The 16466-nt window shown below is 47.1% G+C and overlaps 1 protein-coding gene across 2 annotated transcripts in view; it reads right to left on the reverse strand.

The window, feature by feature from the left end:
* The window catches only part of DKK3 (dickkopf Wnt signaling pathway inhibitor 3), a 51320-nt gene extending 38868 nt beyond the window's left edge, over window positions 1-12452 (reverse strand). The window contains exons 1-3 of one of the 2 annotated variants that reach the window (XM_074955074.1): window positions 12337-12452; window positions 11547-11772; window positions 83-220 (exon numbers count right to left, since the gene is read on the reverse strand). In XM_074955074.1, coding sequence (XP_074811175.1) covers window positions 83-220; window positions 11547-11744 — 336 coding nt within the window. In that variant the 5' untranslated portion in view covers window positions 11745-11772; window positions 12337-12452. Of the gene's footprint in view, window positions 1-82; window positions 221-11546; window positions 11773-11939; window positions 12094-12336 lie in introns of those variants that run through there. The other variant, XM_074955073.1, reaches the window with a different exon arrangement.
* Between the last annotated feature and the right edge of the window lie 4014 nt (window positions 12453-16466).

The raw sequence follows: 16466 nt of genomic DNA on the forward strand, positions 1-16466 counted from the left end.
ATTTTTCAACATGTGACAAGCTCTTTTACTCTGCAAGGCCAGTATACAGAAAAGGTAAATCGTTATACGCATTGTTTCATACCTTGTCAATTTCCTGGTGGGTATGAATGGTTTTATTACCAATTTTGGTGTCTGTGTTGGATTCATTATGGTAGCTGGGAGGTAAGTTCTCAAAGTCAACTTCTGATGGGTTTTTTGCCCCTTCTTCCTCAGCCTCCATCTAACAAATGCAAGAAACTAGTGAGCAATACATTTATCATTGGTATTTGTAACCTTAAGCAAAAACAATAAAATAAAGCAAGCAACACTTTTTGTCCTACTCTGAACAGTGTCACATTTATTAGTGTTGATTTCTGTTGTATGAAAATGCTTCCTGAGCTATCTCAAATGAGCATGCCAGCTTTTTTAATGCAACAGAGAATGCCATGTCATGATGCTGGAGCACCAAACTCTTCAGCTGTAGACTATTTGGAGTATGAGAACAAGTCAGCCTTTCTATAGACTTGAGCATCAGGAGGATAAGTGGGTGCTGCAAAACTTCTTAATCACTGTTAAGGAAAAGTTAACATATGTGACTCCATTTTGGTTTGGGGCCCACCATTGTCTAAAAGCAAGCACATCATGCACCAGGAGGAGTGTTCCTTAGATACTGCATTCCTGTGAAAACCCTCCCCTTTGTTTCCAGCCTGTCTCAACTCCCGGTTTCTGTTTGTCTGTTCCTAACTCCCTGTCTCCTGGCCTTGATGTGAGCCTCCCATCCTGATAAGAAAGGCTACTGGTGCATTGCTTTAGGACCATGTTGTGTAGTTGAAGTAATGGTTTAGCACAGGGAATGTACCTAGCCGGGATAGGTGGTAGATAAGGGAAAGGTTTGTCCATTGGCTAAGGTTTCTGATGCACAAGGGCAACATACTTTGCTAAAAGGTATATAATCTCTGTATAACCTGCATTCGGGGTCCCCTCCTGATTAGCAGGGGGGCACCACGCTCGAGCATAATAAACTTAGTCTCTTTGGGAACTCTGCAGCTGTGGACTTGGTTCGTGTGCCTCAGCCTAGACTCGAACTGTGCGTGACCTATCGGGTATAATTCGCAGCAGTTCCTGTGCGTGACCTATCGGGTATAATTCATAACACCACCATGGGCTGAAACCCTGAATTAACATTTAATCATTAGCTGGCCTATCTACTTTTTCTTGATAAACACTACTCTTGAGATAGATTCTCATACCTGAGGAAGAGCAGGAAAAGGTTCTGTAAGGGCAAAGAGCCTCATCCAAAGCCACTGAAGTCAAGCGAAGGACTTTCATTGGCTTTGGATCAGGATCTGCATGCTTAATCTTGCATTCCTTAACAGGCAAAATTCCCATTGTACTGGAGTGCAATCACAGCCTTAATTCTGCACCATGAATTCCCAGTGCTCTGATCACAGTGGGAAGGAGATGAGATCACTCTTTGAATTAAAGAAGAGTAAAAAAAGGAATGGAATTTTAAAGTGCATAAAACCAGGAAAGGAATCTTTGTGAACAAGAGAAACTCCTAGGAACATTAACATTAATTGAGTTCCAAATAAACTAGTTATTTACTTGAGACCTCGATCTAAAATACTATAAAGTTCACCAGGTTGAATTTTTCCCAGGAGCACATCTCCCACTGGTGATGGGTTTTCTTTATGAGTGTCTGTCTTTTTTCTAACCATTTTTGCTGTGGCCATTTTTAAAAGTGTGCAATATTTACAATACCTCAGTTCTCTGTAACCATCCTTATGTTAATATAAAATTAATAAGGATGTGGCTAGATTCAGCATAGTTGGACCATAGCTAATCTTAAGCACTGACAAACCACATTTGGCATTGTACAATAAAGACATGGTCTCTACACACTTCGTCAGATGTAAGCCCCAATGGAGTATTCACCCATGAAAGCTTATGCTCCAATACGTCTGATAATCTATAAGGTTCCGCAGGACTCTTTGCCGCTTTACAGATCCAGACTAACACGGCTATCCCTCCAATACAATCTAAATTAAACACACAATAGAGGACATATGCATAATACACCAGTTGTGCAGATGAAGATCAAAAGTTCAGATGTAGTGATTTTAATTAAATATTTTTAAAGATTTGTTTCTCAGGTGGCTTATCACAGAAAGGCTTCTTGGAATAACTGATTTTTGAGAAGGGATTTAAAGAGAAAAGGGTTGGTTTGAGGCATAGTACAAAAAGGAAGATTTGTAAGGGGCAGCATAGAAAAGGGCTCCTAGCAGAAAATGGAGAGGAATGCAGAGGATGGTTTTTGTGGACTAGAACTCATAGGTTCAATTTCTGGCTTAGTGATTTTTCCTTTCCATTGTTAGTCTCTAAGGTGCCACAAGTACCCCTTTTCTTCCTCCTTTCCTGTGTGATCCTGGGCAATTCACTTAGTCTCTTTGCATCTCAGTGCCCCAACTGTAAAATGACAGTAACATGTTCTTTCTCCCACTCTGTCTGGTTTATTTACCCTATAAACACCAAGTCAGGGCCTCCCTCCTACTATATGTTCCTAGCTCCCTCTTACTATATGTTCCTTACTATATAGTTCCTAGCAAAACAGGGGACTGATCTCACCTGAAGTCCCGAGGTGCTACTCTAATACAAACAGATAGAAGGAAGGCCTGTGTTAGTGAAGGGTGCTAAGAGGGAATGATAGCAAAGATAAGCAAAAGTGAGGTCCTGTACACAGCTGGAACGGAGGGTGAGAAATGTGAATAGAAGCAGAACATCCAAATGGTGGGAAAGGAAGATTGTTTCTGCAGCAGCGGCAGCATTTTGGCTCTCTGCTTATATGAAGTGCTCATCACCACAGTATCTGAATGGCTTCCCTCCCCCACGAACCCCCCGGGAACATTGGAAAGTTGGTGCCTATAGCTCCAGCCCCGGAGTCGGTGCCTACTATACAAGGAGCTGCATATTAACTTCTGAAGAGTCGCATGTGGCTCCGGAGCCACAGGTTGGCCACCCCTGATCTAAAGGGGTGCTGTTTTGCCAGGAAAATGGTCATACTCAAGGAGGTAAGAACAAATGTGCAGAAAAGGCAGGCTGCATGGTGCCTGGATTTCAGGCACTCCGTAGCATGGAAACAGGAGCAGAGGAAGCAGATATAAAGGGTAAGTAGAGCTGAGGATCAAAAGAGTGGAGCAAGTTAAGTGAGAAGGAGGCACCCGATAGCTGCAGAAAAGTCCAATATTAATAGACAAATCACAAATGTAACATTTTAAGATGTTAGTTATCTGGCTATTTTGGACTTCTTTTAAAAAGTCCAATCCAAAATTTTTGACCATGAGTGCCTAAAATAATTGAGAACAGTTTATGCTAAACTTCTTTGAAAATCTGGCGTGTTCGTTTGTGGCTAAATCTTGAATTCGGTGCCTAAAGATTTAAAATGTGGGCCCTTATTCACAAAATAATTTAATGACCTAACGAAGTTCATCTAGTTGTAGAATATCATAAGCCATTTGAAATTTTCTCCTGTTACAACATAGAGTTGTGTTTTAAAAAAACTGCTCACAGACTGAGAATGTTTCAGTCAAGAACAAAATTTTATAGTGCTATTAACCACTGAAAACTACTACTACTAATGGAAATTGACACATTCTTAAGGATAGTTGTGCCTGAAGCATAGGATAAGGCTGTTTTCCACAGAATAAGAATTTGCACATCATAAGAGGTTTTTATGTGGATTTTAATGGAGCTGGATGCAGACTGCAAGGGTATAATGTAATGAATAAACCAAGTCTGTATTCCATTTTAGGGCTCATTCTGTTCTACTGCAGTAGAAAAGTGAGTTTACTCATACATCAAGGATAGAGTAGGCCCACAGATCCCTTATTTCCATCTGTAAAAAGACAACATCTCTGAGAGGAATCTGCTCCAAAGTTACTAGATTTTTTTCAGCAGTATCTTTAAGCCTCTGAGACAGCTTTCAGGGCAAATGCCTGCAGGGGAAACCCTGTGACAAGAGTGCTGATAGGAAACCAAAACAGAGCTACAGAGAGAGGCAGTCTGGGGCCACAAGGCCTCCCCACAGCTAACCCTGTGCCTCTGGCGAACAGCCTGTGGGAATCTGTTAGGCTTGGGAGAGAAGCTGTATGCCAGTGGAAAAATCTGGAGTAAACTATGAGGAATCAGCAGCACCTGAGCACAAGTTACTTGAACTTTTAGTTCATTCTGTGTGACTGAAAGTGCAACTAAGACAGACTGTATTTTCTCTGCCATTCAGGGAAACTGACAGCTTGATGCAGCTGAAACATCTGCAATATTAAGAAATTTCCACACAGACATATGATGCAACCATCTAAACAAAAAATACATCGCATTCCATTTCTCCATCAGTACCATGTCAACATTCTATAATGAAAATGCTGACAGTCTTGCATTAAACATTTAGGGATTTGAAGTTAGGCAGTAAAATTCACTATGGGCTGACTGAAGGGTCTCAGCTCAACAGTTAATACAGTCCTTTAAAAATATATAGTTCTTGCTATTTTAAAAATGGTAAATTCTGCCCTCACATTTTATCCACTGCTCTCAGTAACTTCATCCGAAGTTGCCTACAGATAGCCAAGGTTAGAATTTGGCCCTAAGAAATGCTGGGGGGAAAGAGGGAGTTAACTGGACAGTTTTAAGGTTTCAAAACTTCTTAAAATAATTCATTTTGGATCCAAATTTAGGCCGTTCCCAAAAGTTGCTGAGTGGCTTAAACTGCAATTGACTTAGTAATAGGAAATAAGCATTTGTAATCAGTAAAAAAAGAAAAATACTTTGTTTTCTGCACAGTCAATTCTCTATTGGTATAGGCCAGCAACAACTTACTAGCCCCCTGGAGCAAAAGGAGGGGGGGGGAAGGAGGGGGATGGCTCTGAAACATAAGTGAAATAGTCGATGCCTCCAGTGGCTACTCAGTACAATAACTAAAGGCACAACCGAGCCCTAAGAGTTATTTAAAATGCCTTAGCCCTGGTCTACACTAGGACTTTAGGTCGAATTTAGCAGCATTAAATCGATGTAAACCTGCACCCGTCCACACGATGAAGCCCTTTATTTCGACTTAAAGGGCTCTTAAAATCGATTTCCTTACTCCACCCCTGACAAGTGGATTAGCACTTAAATCGGCCTTGCCGGGTCGAATTTGGGGTACTGTGGACACAATTTGACGGTATTGGCCTCCGGGAGCTATCCCAGAGTGCTCCATTTTGACTGCTCTGGACAGCACTCTCAACTCAGATGCACTGGCCAGGTAGACAGGAAAAGAACCGCGAACTTTTGAATCTCATTTCCTGTTTGGCCAGTGTGGCAAGCTGCAGGTGACCATGCAGAGCTCATCAGCAGAGGTGACCATGATGGAGTCTCAGAATCGCAAAAGAGCTCCAGCATGGACCGAACGGGAGGTACGGGATCTGATCGCTGTATGGGGAGAGGAATCCGTGCTATCAGAACTCCGTTCCAGTTTTCGAAATGCCAAAACCTTTGTCAAAATCTCCCAGGCCATGAAGGACAGAGGCCATAACAGGGACCCGAAGCAGTGCCGCGTGAAACTGAAGGAGCTGAGGCAAGCCTACCAGAAAACCAGAGAGGCGAACGGCCGCTCCGGGTCAGAGCCCCAAACATGCCGCTTCTATGATGAGCTGCATGCCATTTTAGGGGGTTCAGCCACCACTACCCCAGCCGTGTTGTTTGACTCCTTCAATGGAGATGGAGGCAATACGGAAGCAGGTTTTGGGGGACGAAGAAGATGATGATGATGACGAGGTTGTAGATAGCTCACAGCAAGCAAGCGGGGAAACCGGTTTTCCCGACAGCCAGGAACTGTTTCTCACCCTGGACCTGGAGCCAGTACCCCCTGAACCCACCCAAGGCTGCCTCCTGGACCCAGCAGGCGGAGAAGGGACCTCTGGTGAGTGTACCTTTTAAAATACTATACATGGTTTAAAAGCAAGCATGTGAAAGGATTATTTTGCCCTGGTATTCGCGGCTCTCCTGGATATACTCCCAAAGCCTTTGCAAAAGGTTTCTGGGGAGGGCAGACTTATTGCATCCTTCATGGTAGGACACTTTACCACTCCAGGCCAGTAACACGTACTCGGGAATCATTGTGCAACAAAGCATTGCGGTGTATGTTTGCTGGCGTTCAAGCAACATCCGTTCGTGTGTTATCCTCAGGAGAGTGAGATATAATCCATGGTCACCTGGTTGAAATAGGGTGCTTTTCTTTAGGGGACACTCAGAGGAGCCCATTCCTGCTGGGCTGTTTGCCTGCGGCTGAACAGAAATGTTCCCCGCTGTTAGCCACAGGGAGGGGGGAGGGTTGAGGGGGTAGCCACGCGGTGGGGGGAGGCAAAATGCGACCTTGTAACGAAAGCACATGTGCTATGTATGTAATGTTAACAGCAAGGTTTACCCTGAAAGAGTGTAGCCAGTGTTTTATAAAATGTGTCTTTTTAAATACCGCTGTCCCTTTTCTTTTCTCCACCAGCTGCATGTGTTTCAATGATCACAGGATCGTCTCCTTCCCAGAGGCTAGTGAAGATTAGAAAGAAAAAAAACGCACTCGAGATGAAATGTTCTCCGAGCTCATGCTGTCCTCCCACACTGACAGAGCACAGACGAATGCGTGGAGGCAAATAATGTCAGACTGCAGGAAAGCACAAAATGACCAGGAGGAGAGGTGGCGGGCTGAAGAGAGTAAGTGGCAGGCTGAAGAGAGTAAGTGGCGGGCTGAAGAGAGGGCTGAAGCTCGAATGTGGCGGCAGCGTGATGAGAGGAGGCAGGATTCAATGCTGAGGCTGCTGGAGGACCAAACCAGTATGCTCCAGTGTATGGTTGAGCTGCAGCAAAGGCAGCTGGAGCAAGACTGCCACTACAGCCCCTGTGTAACCAACCGCCCTCCTCCCCAAGTTCCATAGCCTCCACACCCAGACGCCCAAGAACGTGGTGGGGGGGGCCACTGGCCAACCAGCCACTCCACCACAGAGGATTGCCCCCAAAAAAGAAGGCTGTCATTCAATAAATTTTAAAGTTGTAAACTTTTAAAGTGTTGTGTGGCATTTTCCTTCCCTCCTCCACCACCCCTCCTGGGCTACCTTGGTAGTCATCCCCCTATTTGTGTGATGAATGAATAAAGAATGCATGAATGTGAAGCAACAATGACTTTATTGCCTCTGCAAGCGGTGATCAAAGGGAGGAGGGGAGGGTGGTTAGCTTACAGGGAAGTAGAGTGAACCAAGGGGCGGGGGGTTTTAGCAAGGAGAAACAAACAGAACTTTCACACCGTAGCCTGGCCAGTCATGAAACTGGTTTTCAAAGCCTCTCTGATGCGTACCGCACCCTCCTGTGCTCTTCTAATCGCCCTGGTGTCTGGCTGCGCGTAACCAGCAGCCAGGCGATTTGCCTCAACCTCCCACCCCGCCATAAACGTCTCCCCCTTACTCTCACAGATATTGTGGAGCACACAGCAAGCAGTAATAACAGTGGGAATATTGGTTTCGCTGAGGTCTAAGTGAGTCAGTAAACTGCACCAGCGCGCCTTTAAACGTCCAAATGCACATTCTACCACCATTCTGCACTTGCTCAGCCTGTAGTTGAACAGCTCCTGACTACTGTCCAGGCTGCCTGTGTACGGCTTCATGAGCCATGGCATTAAGGGGTAGGCTGGGTCCCCAAGGATACATATAGGCATTTCAACATCACCAACAGTTATTTTCTGATCTGGGAATAAAGTCCCTTCTTGAAGCTTTTGAAACAGACCAGAGTTCCTGAAGATGCGAGCGTCATGTACCTTTCCCGGCCATCCCACGTTGATGTTGGTGAAACGTCCCTTGTGATCCGCCAGAGCTTGCAGCACTATTGAAAAGTACCCCTTGCGGTTTATGTACTCGCCGGCTTGGTGCTCCGGTGCCAAGATAGGGATATGGGTTCCGTCTATGGCCCCACCACAGTTAGGGAATCCCATTGCAGCAAAGCCATCCACTATGACCTGCACATTTCCCAGGGTCACTACCCTTGATATCAGTAGATCTTTGATTGCGTGGGCTACTTGCATCACAGCAGCCCCCACAGTAGATTTGCCCACACCAAATTGATTCCCAACTGACCGGTAGCTGTCTGGCGTTGCAAGCTTCCACAGGGCTATCGCCACTCGCTTCTCAACTGTGAGGGCTGCTCTCATCTTGGTATTCATGCGCTTCAGGGCAGGGGAAAGCAAGTCACAAAGTTCCATGAAAGTGCCCTTACGCATGCGAAAGTTTCGCAGCCACTGGGAATCGTCCCAGACCTGCAACACTATGCGGTCCCACCAGTCTGTGCTTGTTTCCCGAGCCCAGAATCGGCGTTCCACAGCATGAACCTGCCCCATTAGCACCATGATGCATGCATTGGCAGGGCCCATGCTTTCAGAGAAATCTGTGTCCATGTCCTGATCACTCACGTGACCGCGCTGACGTCGCCTCCTTGCCCGGTAGCGCTTTGCCAGGTTCTGGTGCTGCATATACTGCTGGATAATGCGTGTGGTGTTTAATGTGCTCCTAATTGCCAAAGTGAGCTGAGCGGACTCCATGCTTGCCTTGGTATGGCGTCCGCACAGAAAAAAGGCGCGGAATGATTGTCTGCCGTTGCTCTGACGGAGGGAGGGGTGACTGACGACACGGCTTACAGGGTTGGCTTCAGGGGGCTAAAATCCACAAAGGGGGTGGCTTTACATCAAGGAGTAGTTCAGGCAGGACTTCACGGAGGGTTCCAATAAGAAATGGTGCACCTAAGTTATTGTTCTTATTGGAACAAGGAGGTTAGCCTGGCCTCTGATTGATACATGGCTAGATTTACCTCGCTGCACCTTCTCTGTGAGTGACTGCAGTGTGACCTAGAGGAATGAGTCCCCTAGACAGGGGAGGAGGCAAATGAGTACAAAACAAATCTGGTCTATTTCTTGTTTTGATCCACTCCATCTATCTTTTACATCTTTGGCTGGCAGCAGACGGTGCAGAAGGACTGCAAGCCATCCATATATCATGGCTGCTCGGCAGAAGATGGTACAGTACGACTGCTAGCCATCCTCATCTCTTGCCTGCCTGGCAGAAGATGGCACAGTACGATTGCTAGCCATCCTCATCTTTTGCCTGCCCGGCAGAAGATGGTACAATACGACTGCTAGCAATCCGTATTGCCTGCCTGCTCACCATTAGACGGTTCAATACTACTGACTGCAGGACTAAAGAGAATGACCTGGTCAAGTCACCAAAAATTTAGTCCCTATGCCCATGTCTGCCCAGGCGCTCCCAGCCGACGTGGCCAGGAGCACCTCGGACATGACGAGGACGGCTATCACTCATATTGCACCGTCTGCTGCCAGAAGGCAATGGGTTGCTGCTACTGTGTAGCAATGCCCTACCGCGTCTGCCAGCACCCAGGAGACATACGGTGACGGTTACCTGAGCGGGCTCCATGCTTGCGGTGGTATGGCGTCCGCACAGGTAACTCAGGAAAAAAGGCGCGAAACGATTGTCTGCCCTTGCCTTCACGGAGGGAGGGAGGGAACGGGGGCCGGACAATATGTACCCAGAACCACCCGCGACAATGTTTTAGCCCAATCAGAGTGCTCCATTGTGACTGCTCTGGACAGCACTCTCAACTCAGATGCACGATTGTTTGCCGTTGCTCTGACGCAGGGAGGGGCGACGGAGGACACGGCTTACAGGGCTGACTTCACGGAGGGTTCCAATAAGAAATGGTGCACCTAAGTTATTGTTCCTATTGGAACAAGGAGGTTAGCCTGGCCTCTGATTGATAACATGGCTAGATCTACCTCGCTGCACCTTCTCTGTGAGTGACTGCAGTGTGACCTAGAGGAATGAGTCCCCTAGACAGGGGAGGAGGCAAATGAGTACAAAACAAATCTGGTCTATTTCTTGTTTTGATCCACTCCATCTATCTTTTACATCTTTGGCTGGCAGCAGACGGTGCAGAAGGACTGCATGCCATCCACATCTCATGGCTGCTCGGCAGAAGACGGTGCAATAGGACTGCTAGCAATCCCTATTGCCTGCCTGCTCACCATAAGACGGTTCAATAGGACTGACTGCCGGACTAAAGAGAATGACCTGGTCAAGTCACTAAAAATTTAGTCCCTGCGCCCATGTCTGCCCAGGCGCTCCTGATCGACCTCACACAGGCGACCAGGAGTACCTCGGACATGACGAGGACGGCTACCAGTCGCATTGTACCGTCTGCTGCCACAAGGCAATGGGTTGCTGCTACTGTGTAGCAATGCCGTACCGCATCTGCCAGCACCCAGGAGACATACGGTGACGGTTACCTGAGCGGCCTCCATGCTTGCGGTGGTATGGCGTCCGCACAGGTAACTCAGGAAAAAAGGCGCGAAACGATTGTCTGTCCTTGCTTTCACGGAGGGAGGGAGGGAGGGAGGGAAGGGGGGACTGATGATATGTACCCAGAACCACCCGCGACAATGTTTCAGCCCCATCAGGCATTGGGATCTCAACCCAGAATTCCAATGGGCAGCGGAGACTGCGGGAACTGTGGGATAGCTACCCACAGTGCAACGCTCTGGAAGTCGACTCTAGCCTCGGTACTGTGGAAGCACTCCGCCAAGTTAATGCACTTAATGCACTTCTGTGGGGACACACACACTCGAATATATAAAACCGATTTCTAAAAAACCGACTTCTATAAATTCGACCTTATTCCGTAGTGTAGACATACCCTTATTTTGTTACAGTGGGGAGACACAGGCAAAACTCTCACTGAGACTTGAGTGACACTTCCATCCACAGAACTATAGAATCAAGACCCAAATACTCAACTTTAAGTGCCTGATGCAGCAAGTGAATGAGCATTTCACAGGAAAGAACGAGCTGAATCTCTCACCTTAAATGGGATTCAGGGAGATTGACGAGTAACATTTTTGAGGGCAATCAAAAACCTTTTGGAATTTTTAACAAAAACAGAGCAAGATAAATCTAAGGGCCTAATGCAAACCCACTATTGCACCACATGCACACTACTGAAAGGCTTTCCAGCGGAAGAGATGCCTCCAGGGTTTTGAGGGAAGAAAACACCCCTCAGTCTTTTAGATATATTAGTTTTGGATTCTGCTGCTTTTACCTTTGATGGGCATTAGGAGGACTCTCAGATACTGGCAGACGCTCTGACCCCAGGATGAAGAAATAAATTATTGTTTCCACAGAGTTAATGATCTACTGCTCCATGGGAAACTCCCTCTTCAAATACAGGAGACGAGAAGGCACCAAAGGGTGGGGAGATATTTCCAACAGCACCAAAGGGCCACACCAACACACACGCCGCATAGCCACACGCCCCACTCGCGTCCCCAGCCCTACAGGCGAACACACAAACAGCCTGCACAGCCCCCCCCCCCCACACACCTTAGGCCGAAGAACTATCCCAGCCAGGGTAAGCCCCAGGCACTATCCCCTCCCCAGGCGGGATGGGATCTGGGAGAGGTGTGAGTGAGTGAGACGGGGGGGGGGGGGTCTCACCTCCTTGACAGCGTTCCGCAGCTTGTACTGCGTGTCCTCCATCAGCTCCTCCACCTCGCGGAACATTTCGTTCAGACTGGCCTCCTCCCGAGGGAAGCTCGGCTCCGGCTCCCCGGGCGGCAGCTCGGCTCCCCCATCCGCCGCCGGAGCTGCGCAAGCCGCCCCCAGCAGCAAGGGCAGGACCAGGAGCAGCAGCATCCTCGGGCTGCCCAGCCGCAGCGGCCGCCTGGGAAGGAAGGGAGACAAAAGCGCCCCGCGCTGAGCCGGCCGCAGCGGGCCCGAGGAGAGCCCGGCAGCCGGCCCGGCCCTGCCACTGCCCTCTGCGGCCCCCGCCCCCCGGCTCCCGTGCCTGCCCCCCACCGCCCTCTCCCAGCGCAGAAGCGCCCCCCTGACCTGTGTCCGCCGCCGCCTCCCTAGCAGCCCTGCCTGCGCCCTGGGTCCCTCCCTGGCGAGCCGGGGCCAGGCGGCGCGGCGGGGAGATGCGAGCGGAGCTGCAAGCTGGGACGCCTCGGGCCGGCGGCGCCGCTCTGCTCCGCGCCCCAGGGACTCGCCGCCGCCGCCGCCTCCTCGGTTGCTATTGGCTGCAGCCGCCGGAGAAAGCTGGGGGTGAGTGCGGGGTGTGGGAGGGACCAGGTGCCTGCCTGCTCTGGGAGCAGAGTGCGGGGAGTGGGGGCTCGGTCCCAGCCTCCTGACCGGGCCTGGCGAGCTCCCCAGCTCGTCCAGTGTGAACGGGGGGGCGGGGGAACATGGCCGGGAGGCTGCCCAGGCTTTGCGCAGCCCAGTCCCTCACCGGCAGCTTGCCTGAAGCTCCTGCAGGGCCGCGTTTAGTGTGAGTGGGGGACAGCCGCACCACAGACCCCTCGTGAGCGGAGAGGTTGGCTGTAGACACCCGAGGAGCGCTTAAATGTGCAAACTCCATCCTACTCCATGCACTTAGGGTGACCAGATGTCCCGATTTTATAGGGACACTCCCGATATTTGGGGCTTTTTCTTATATAGGTGCCAATTACCCCTCACCCCTGTCCCGATTTTTCACACTTGCTATGTGGTCACCCTACAAGCAGTGGCCCTTTGCATCAAAATGGAGCATATTATATTAGGGCCTATGATATCCATTGACCACACCCTGTCTTTAAAGGTTAAAGTAGAGAGCCATCACAGCTCCCACCCTGCAATGCACCCTGCAATTATTACTCTCTGCTTACCATTGGCAATGTGTGTGGAGCTGTACACGAGAGAAAATTCAAGCCAAGCCCAGCCCTAGACAGTTAACTCCTGCTTAGCTTTACACACCCTGACTTCAGTGCTTACAGTTAAGCACATGTGTAAGTCTTTGCAAGTTTGAGGCCTAAAAAACAGGATGTGCTGGGAGACCCAGAGGAAAGAATCATTTAAAGGATTATCATCCTCATTTGTCATAAACTCCCAGTTTATGAGACCGGGAGAAGTGAACTTTTCTTTTTAAAATGATCCAAAGGGCCTTTGTTTGTATCAATGTAGGAAATCTCACCCAGTGGTTCAGATAAGTTAGTGAAGGAAGGAGAATTAACAAAATATTGGTAGGTGTGTCCAACTAGGGGTGAGATTTTTGTATCAGTGTATGGAGTGCTGGCATGACCTCCGGCTGAGCTGTTTTCGTCACTCTCTTCTGATCATGGGAAATGGGGCCCCCTGAAAAAGGAGCCTCAGGAAGAGCTCTGAGCCAATGGACCATTTTCTCTCAATTGTACAGTATAGACTGGGAAAAGGAGAGCTACAGTAAGTGGGGGATGGGAAGGTATCATGTGGCAGCTACTCTTTTATTTGTCCTCTTGCCTGGTGATGTCAGTGCCTCACAGGTGCAAGGGGTTGCTTTACGGTGGCAGTGGAGAGGAAAAGGATTTGAGGAGAGGCATTCCCTGAGGCTGGGGAGAAGGACTGTGGGAGGAGCTCTTCTGCTGTCTTTAGCAAAAACTTATTTGCTGTGCCCCCTTTTCACTCTCACTTACTTTAACCTTTACTCACACTTCCATATTCAAAGATGAGTGCAGCAGTGGGGCACATTACAGAACACCATGGGCTTCATTTGACTCATGGCTGCACTTTAGTCACCTCTGGCCTAAAGTGTTATATGCTAAGCACATGAGGATAACCCTGAGTCCTAAGGCTGCTAGAATATATGTTTGCATCAATGACAGGAAATAGAAGGCATAAGCAGAAAGGTTTAGTGCTGGCCTGTGTCAAACAGCACCAAAGTAGAGGCAGATTTTGCTCCCCATTCAGACATTTACAGACATTCCTATTGCTGGCATGGGACAGCCTCAGAGTTGACTGTATATGCTGGCTAAAATGCTGGGGAGGAGAATTAGAACTCTCTCTACTCTTCCAAATGGGAACTGATGAAGGAAGAAAAGAAGAAAAGATAGGAGGAAAAGAGCTCAGTATAAATTTCAAACCCAATATTGACAGGGATGAGGATTCTCTGGTAAATATTAGAAAAAATGATGCAATTTGGTAACATTTTTAATGCCATGGGGATCGTGGCAGCTGCAGTTTGTCTCCTTTATACATTTCTCTTTCTAATTTTCTGTCCTAGGTCAGGTGAGTCATGCTTCCCTATAATTTCTGCCAATTCCAAGAATTAACTGGCCTTTTGGTCATCAATATTTCTTGTTTGTGGCTGACAAGAGAGACTGCTTTCTGTAAGAAGGAGTTTCTACCTCTGCCTTCTCTTCGGCCTTCCTTTTCTTTTAAACTTTCCTTTCCTCCCAAGACGTAGTGTCATGTATTATTAATTATTACTTGCATCTTTCCCATGAGATACAGCATCTTTTCCTCTCTGCTCCCCACCTTAGAAATTCATCAGAGAGTTTGCAGGAAGCGGACCACTTGCAGATGATACTGTTCTAATGGAAAAATGGACTGGTGAGTTCCCTTGAAATATTTTATTTGTGGGGGTAAGCAGTAGAAGGTAAATCAGGGCATTGAGACTAAGGGCTTGTCTACATAGTAGAGTAATGCACTCTAGGAGGGTGTGATTTCTAAAGCACACTGATGTGTTGTGTATTAATTGGTCCATAGACCCTGGTGGTGTATACTAAAAGTTCCCTAGTTCAGTGGTTCTCTACCAGGTGTTCGGGGACCTCTGGGGGGCCACAAGCAGGTTTCAGCGGGGCTGCCAAGCAGGGCCAGCATTAGACTTGCTGGGGCCCAGGGTAGAAAGCTGAAGCCCCACTGCATGAAGCCCAGAAGCCGAAGCCTGAGCAATGTAGTTTCACTGAGGCCCCTGTGTGGCATGGGGACCCAGGCAATTGCCTGGCTTGCTACCCCCTAACCCCAACCCTAACTTTTATATGCAGGAAATCAATTATTGTTGAGTTTTTATAGCATGTTGGGGTGGGGGCGCTCAGAAAGAAAAAGGTGGAGAACCCCTGCCCTAGTTCACTTTAATGTAGTATTGTTTCAAACAGCACTATGTTAAAATGCACCAGCAGGGACTACACTGACCAATTAACATGCAACACTTTAGTGTGCTTTAGAAATCACATGCCCATAGAGCGCATCGTCCCAGCATGTAGACAGGCAATGATATTTGGGTCAGTGGTGGGGAGGGGCTCATTCTAGATGTTCCGGAGGAGTAGGAGATAAACTGTTAGGGTAGGGAAGGCAAGAATTAAATCAGAAAAAGAAGATGTAAACATTTTCTGGAAAGTAAGAGGACATATTGGTGTACTGTACATAAGATGGGCTGGGAGCAGCACCCCTAGAAATAAACAGAGGTAAGTCCTATCCATGAAATTCAGATCTGAACTTCTGTTCAAGGGGGTTTGGTCCATCTATAATTATAAACTAGGTTAGGGAGAAGGTAGAGGTGTTTAGGTTAGGTGATGAGAGAGAAATAGCTGGCTGGTGCATTAGGCAGGAACAGACACTTACAAGTTAACATTTATAGCTCTGAAAAGAGACCTTATTCAAGAGATTGGAAGAAAAATGATGCATATATGGTAGATTTCCGAAGCAGTGCAACTGATGCAACTACAGTCAGGCACAGGAATTAGAATGTTACTATCAGTTGCCTCATTTTCGCATACTACAGATTAACAATTAGTTTAAATGGAGAAAAGCAATTTTGCTATAAAAGTTATTCTGTAATAGGGGATCCAAAATCTAGTTCCACTTTTTCAGGGTGTTGTTAGTAACAAACATAACATATACAAATGATCAAATCTCTGATAAAATCTCTAAAAAGCAGATTAATTTTTCTTGAGCTAGTGTCTTTTTGTAGCAGGTATTTAATTGATAGACAGCTTTGTAAGTGACGTATTGGAGCATGAGCTTTCATGGGTGAATACCCACTTCGTCAGATTTCACCCACCAAAGCTTATGCTCCAATACGTCTGTTAGTCTATAAGGTGCCACAGGACTCTTTGCCACTTTTACAGATCCAGACTAACACGGCTACCCCTCTGATACTTGAGCTTTGTAAGTGATGATTTTATAATTCCAGCTATTTATCTTTTGAAACAGTTCTACTGAACATTACCTGTATTGTATTATTAATAGGGCTGTCGATTAATCACAGTTAACTCACGCAATTAACACAAAAAAATTAATCGCGATTAATCACACTGTTAATAGAGTACCAACTGAAATTTATTAAATATTTTGGATGTTTTTCTACATATATCTATTTCAATTACAACACAGAATACAAAGTGTATAGTGCTCACTTGATATTATTTTTTATTACAAATATTTGCACTGAAAAAATGATAAACAAAAGAAATAATATTTTTCAATTCACCTCATACAAGTACTCTAGTGCAATCTTTTTATCATGAAAGTGAAAATTACAAATGTAGGTTTGTTTGTACACTCAAAAACAAAACAATGTAAAACTTTAGAGCCTGCAAGTCCACTCAGTCCTACTTCTTGTTCAGC

The sequence above is a fragment of the Natator depressus genome, chromosome 6, assembly GCF_965152275.1.
Source record: "Natator depressus isolate rNatDep1 chromosome 6, rNatDep2.hap1, whole genome shotgun sequence".
In the NCBI taxonomy this organism is placed as follows: domain Eukaryota; kingdom Metazoa; phylum Chordata; order Testudines; family Cheloniidae; genus Natator; species Natator depressus.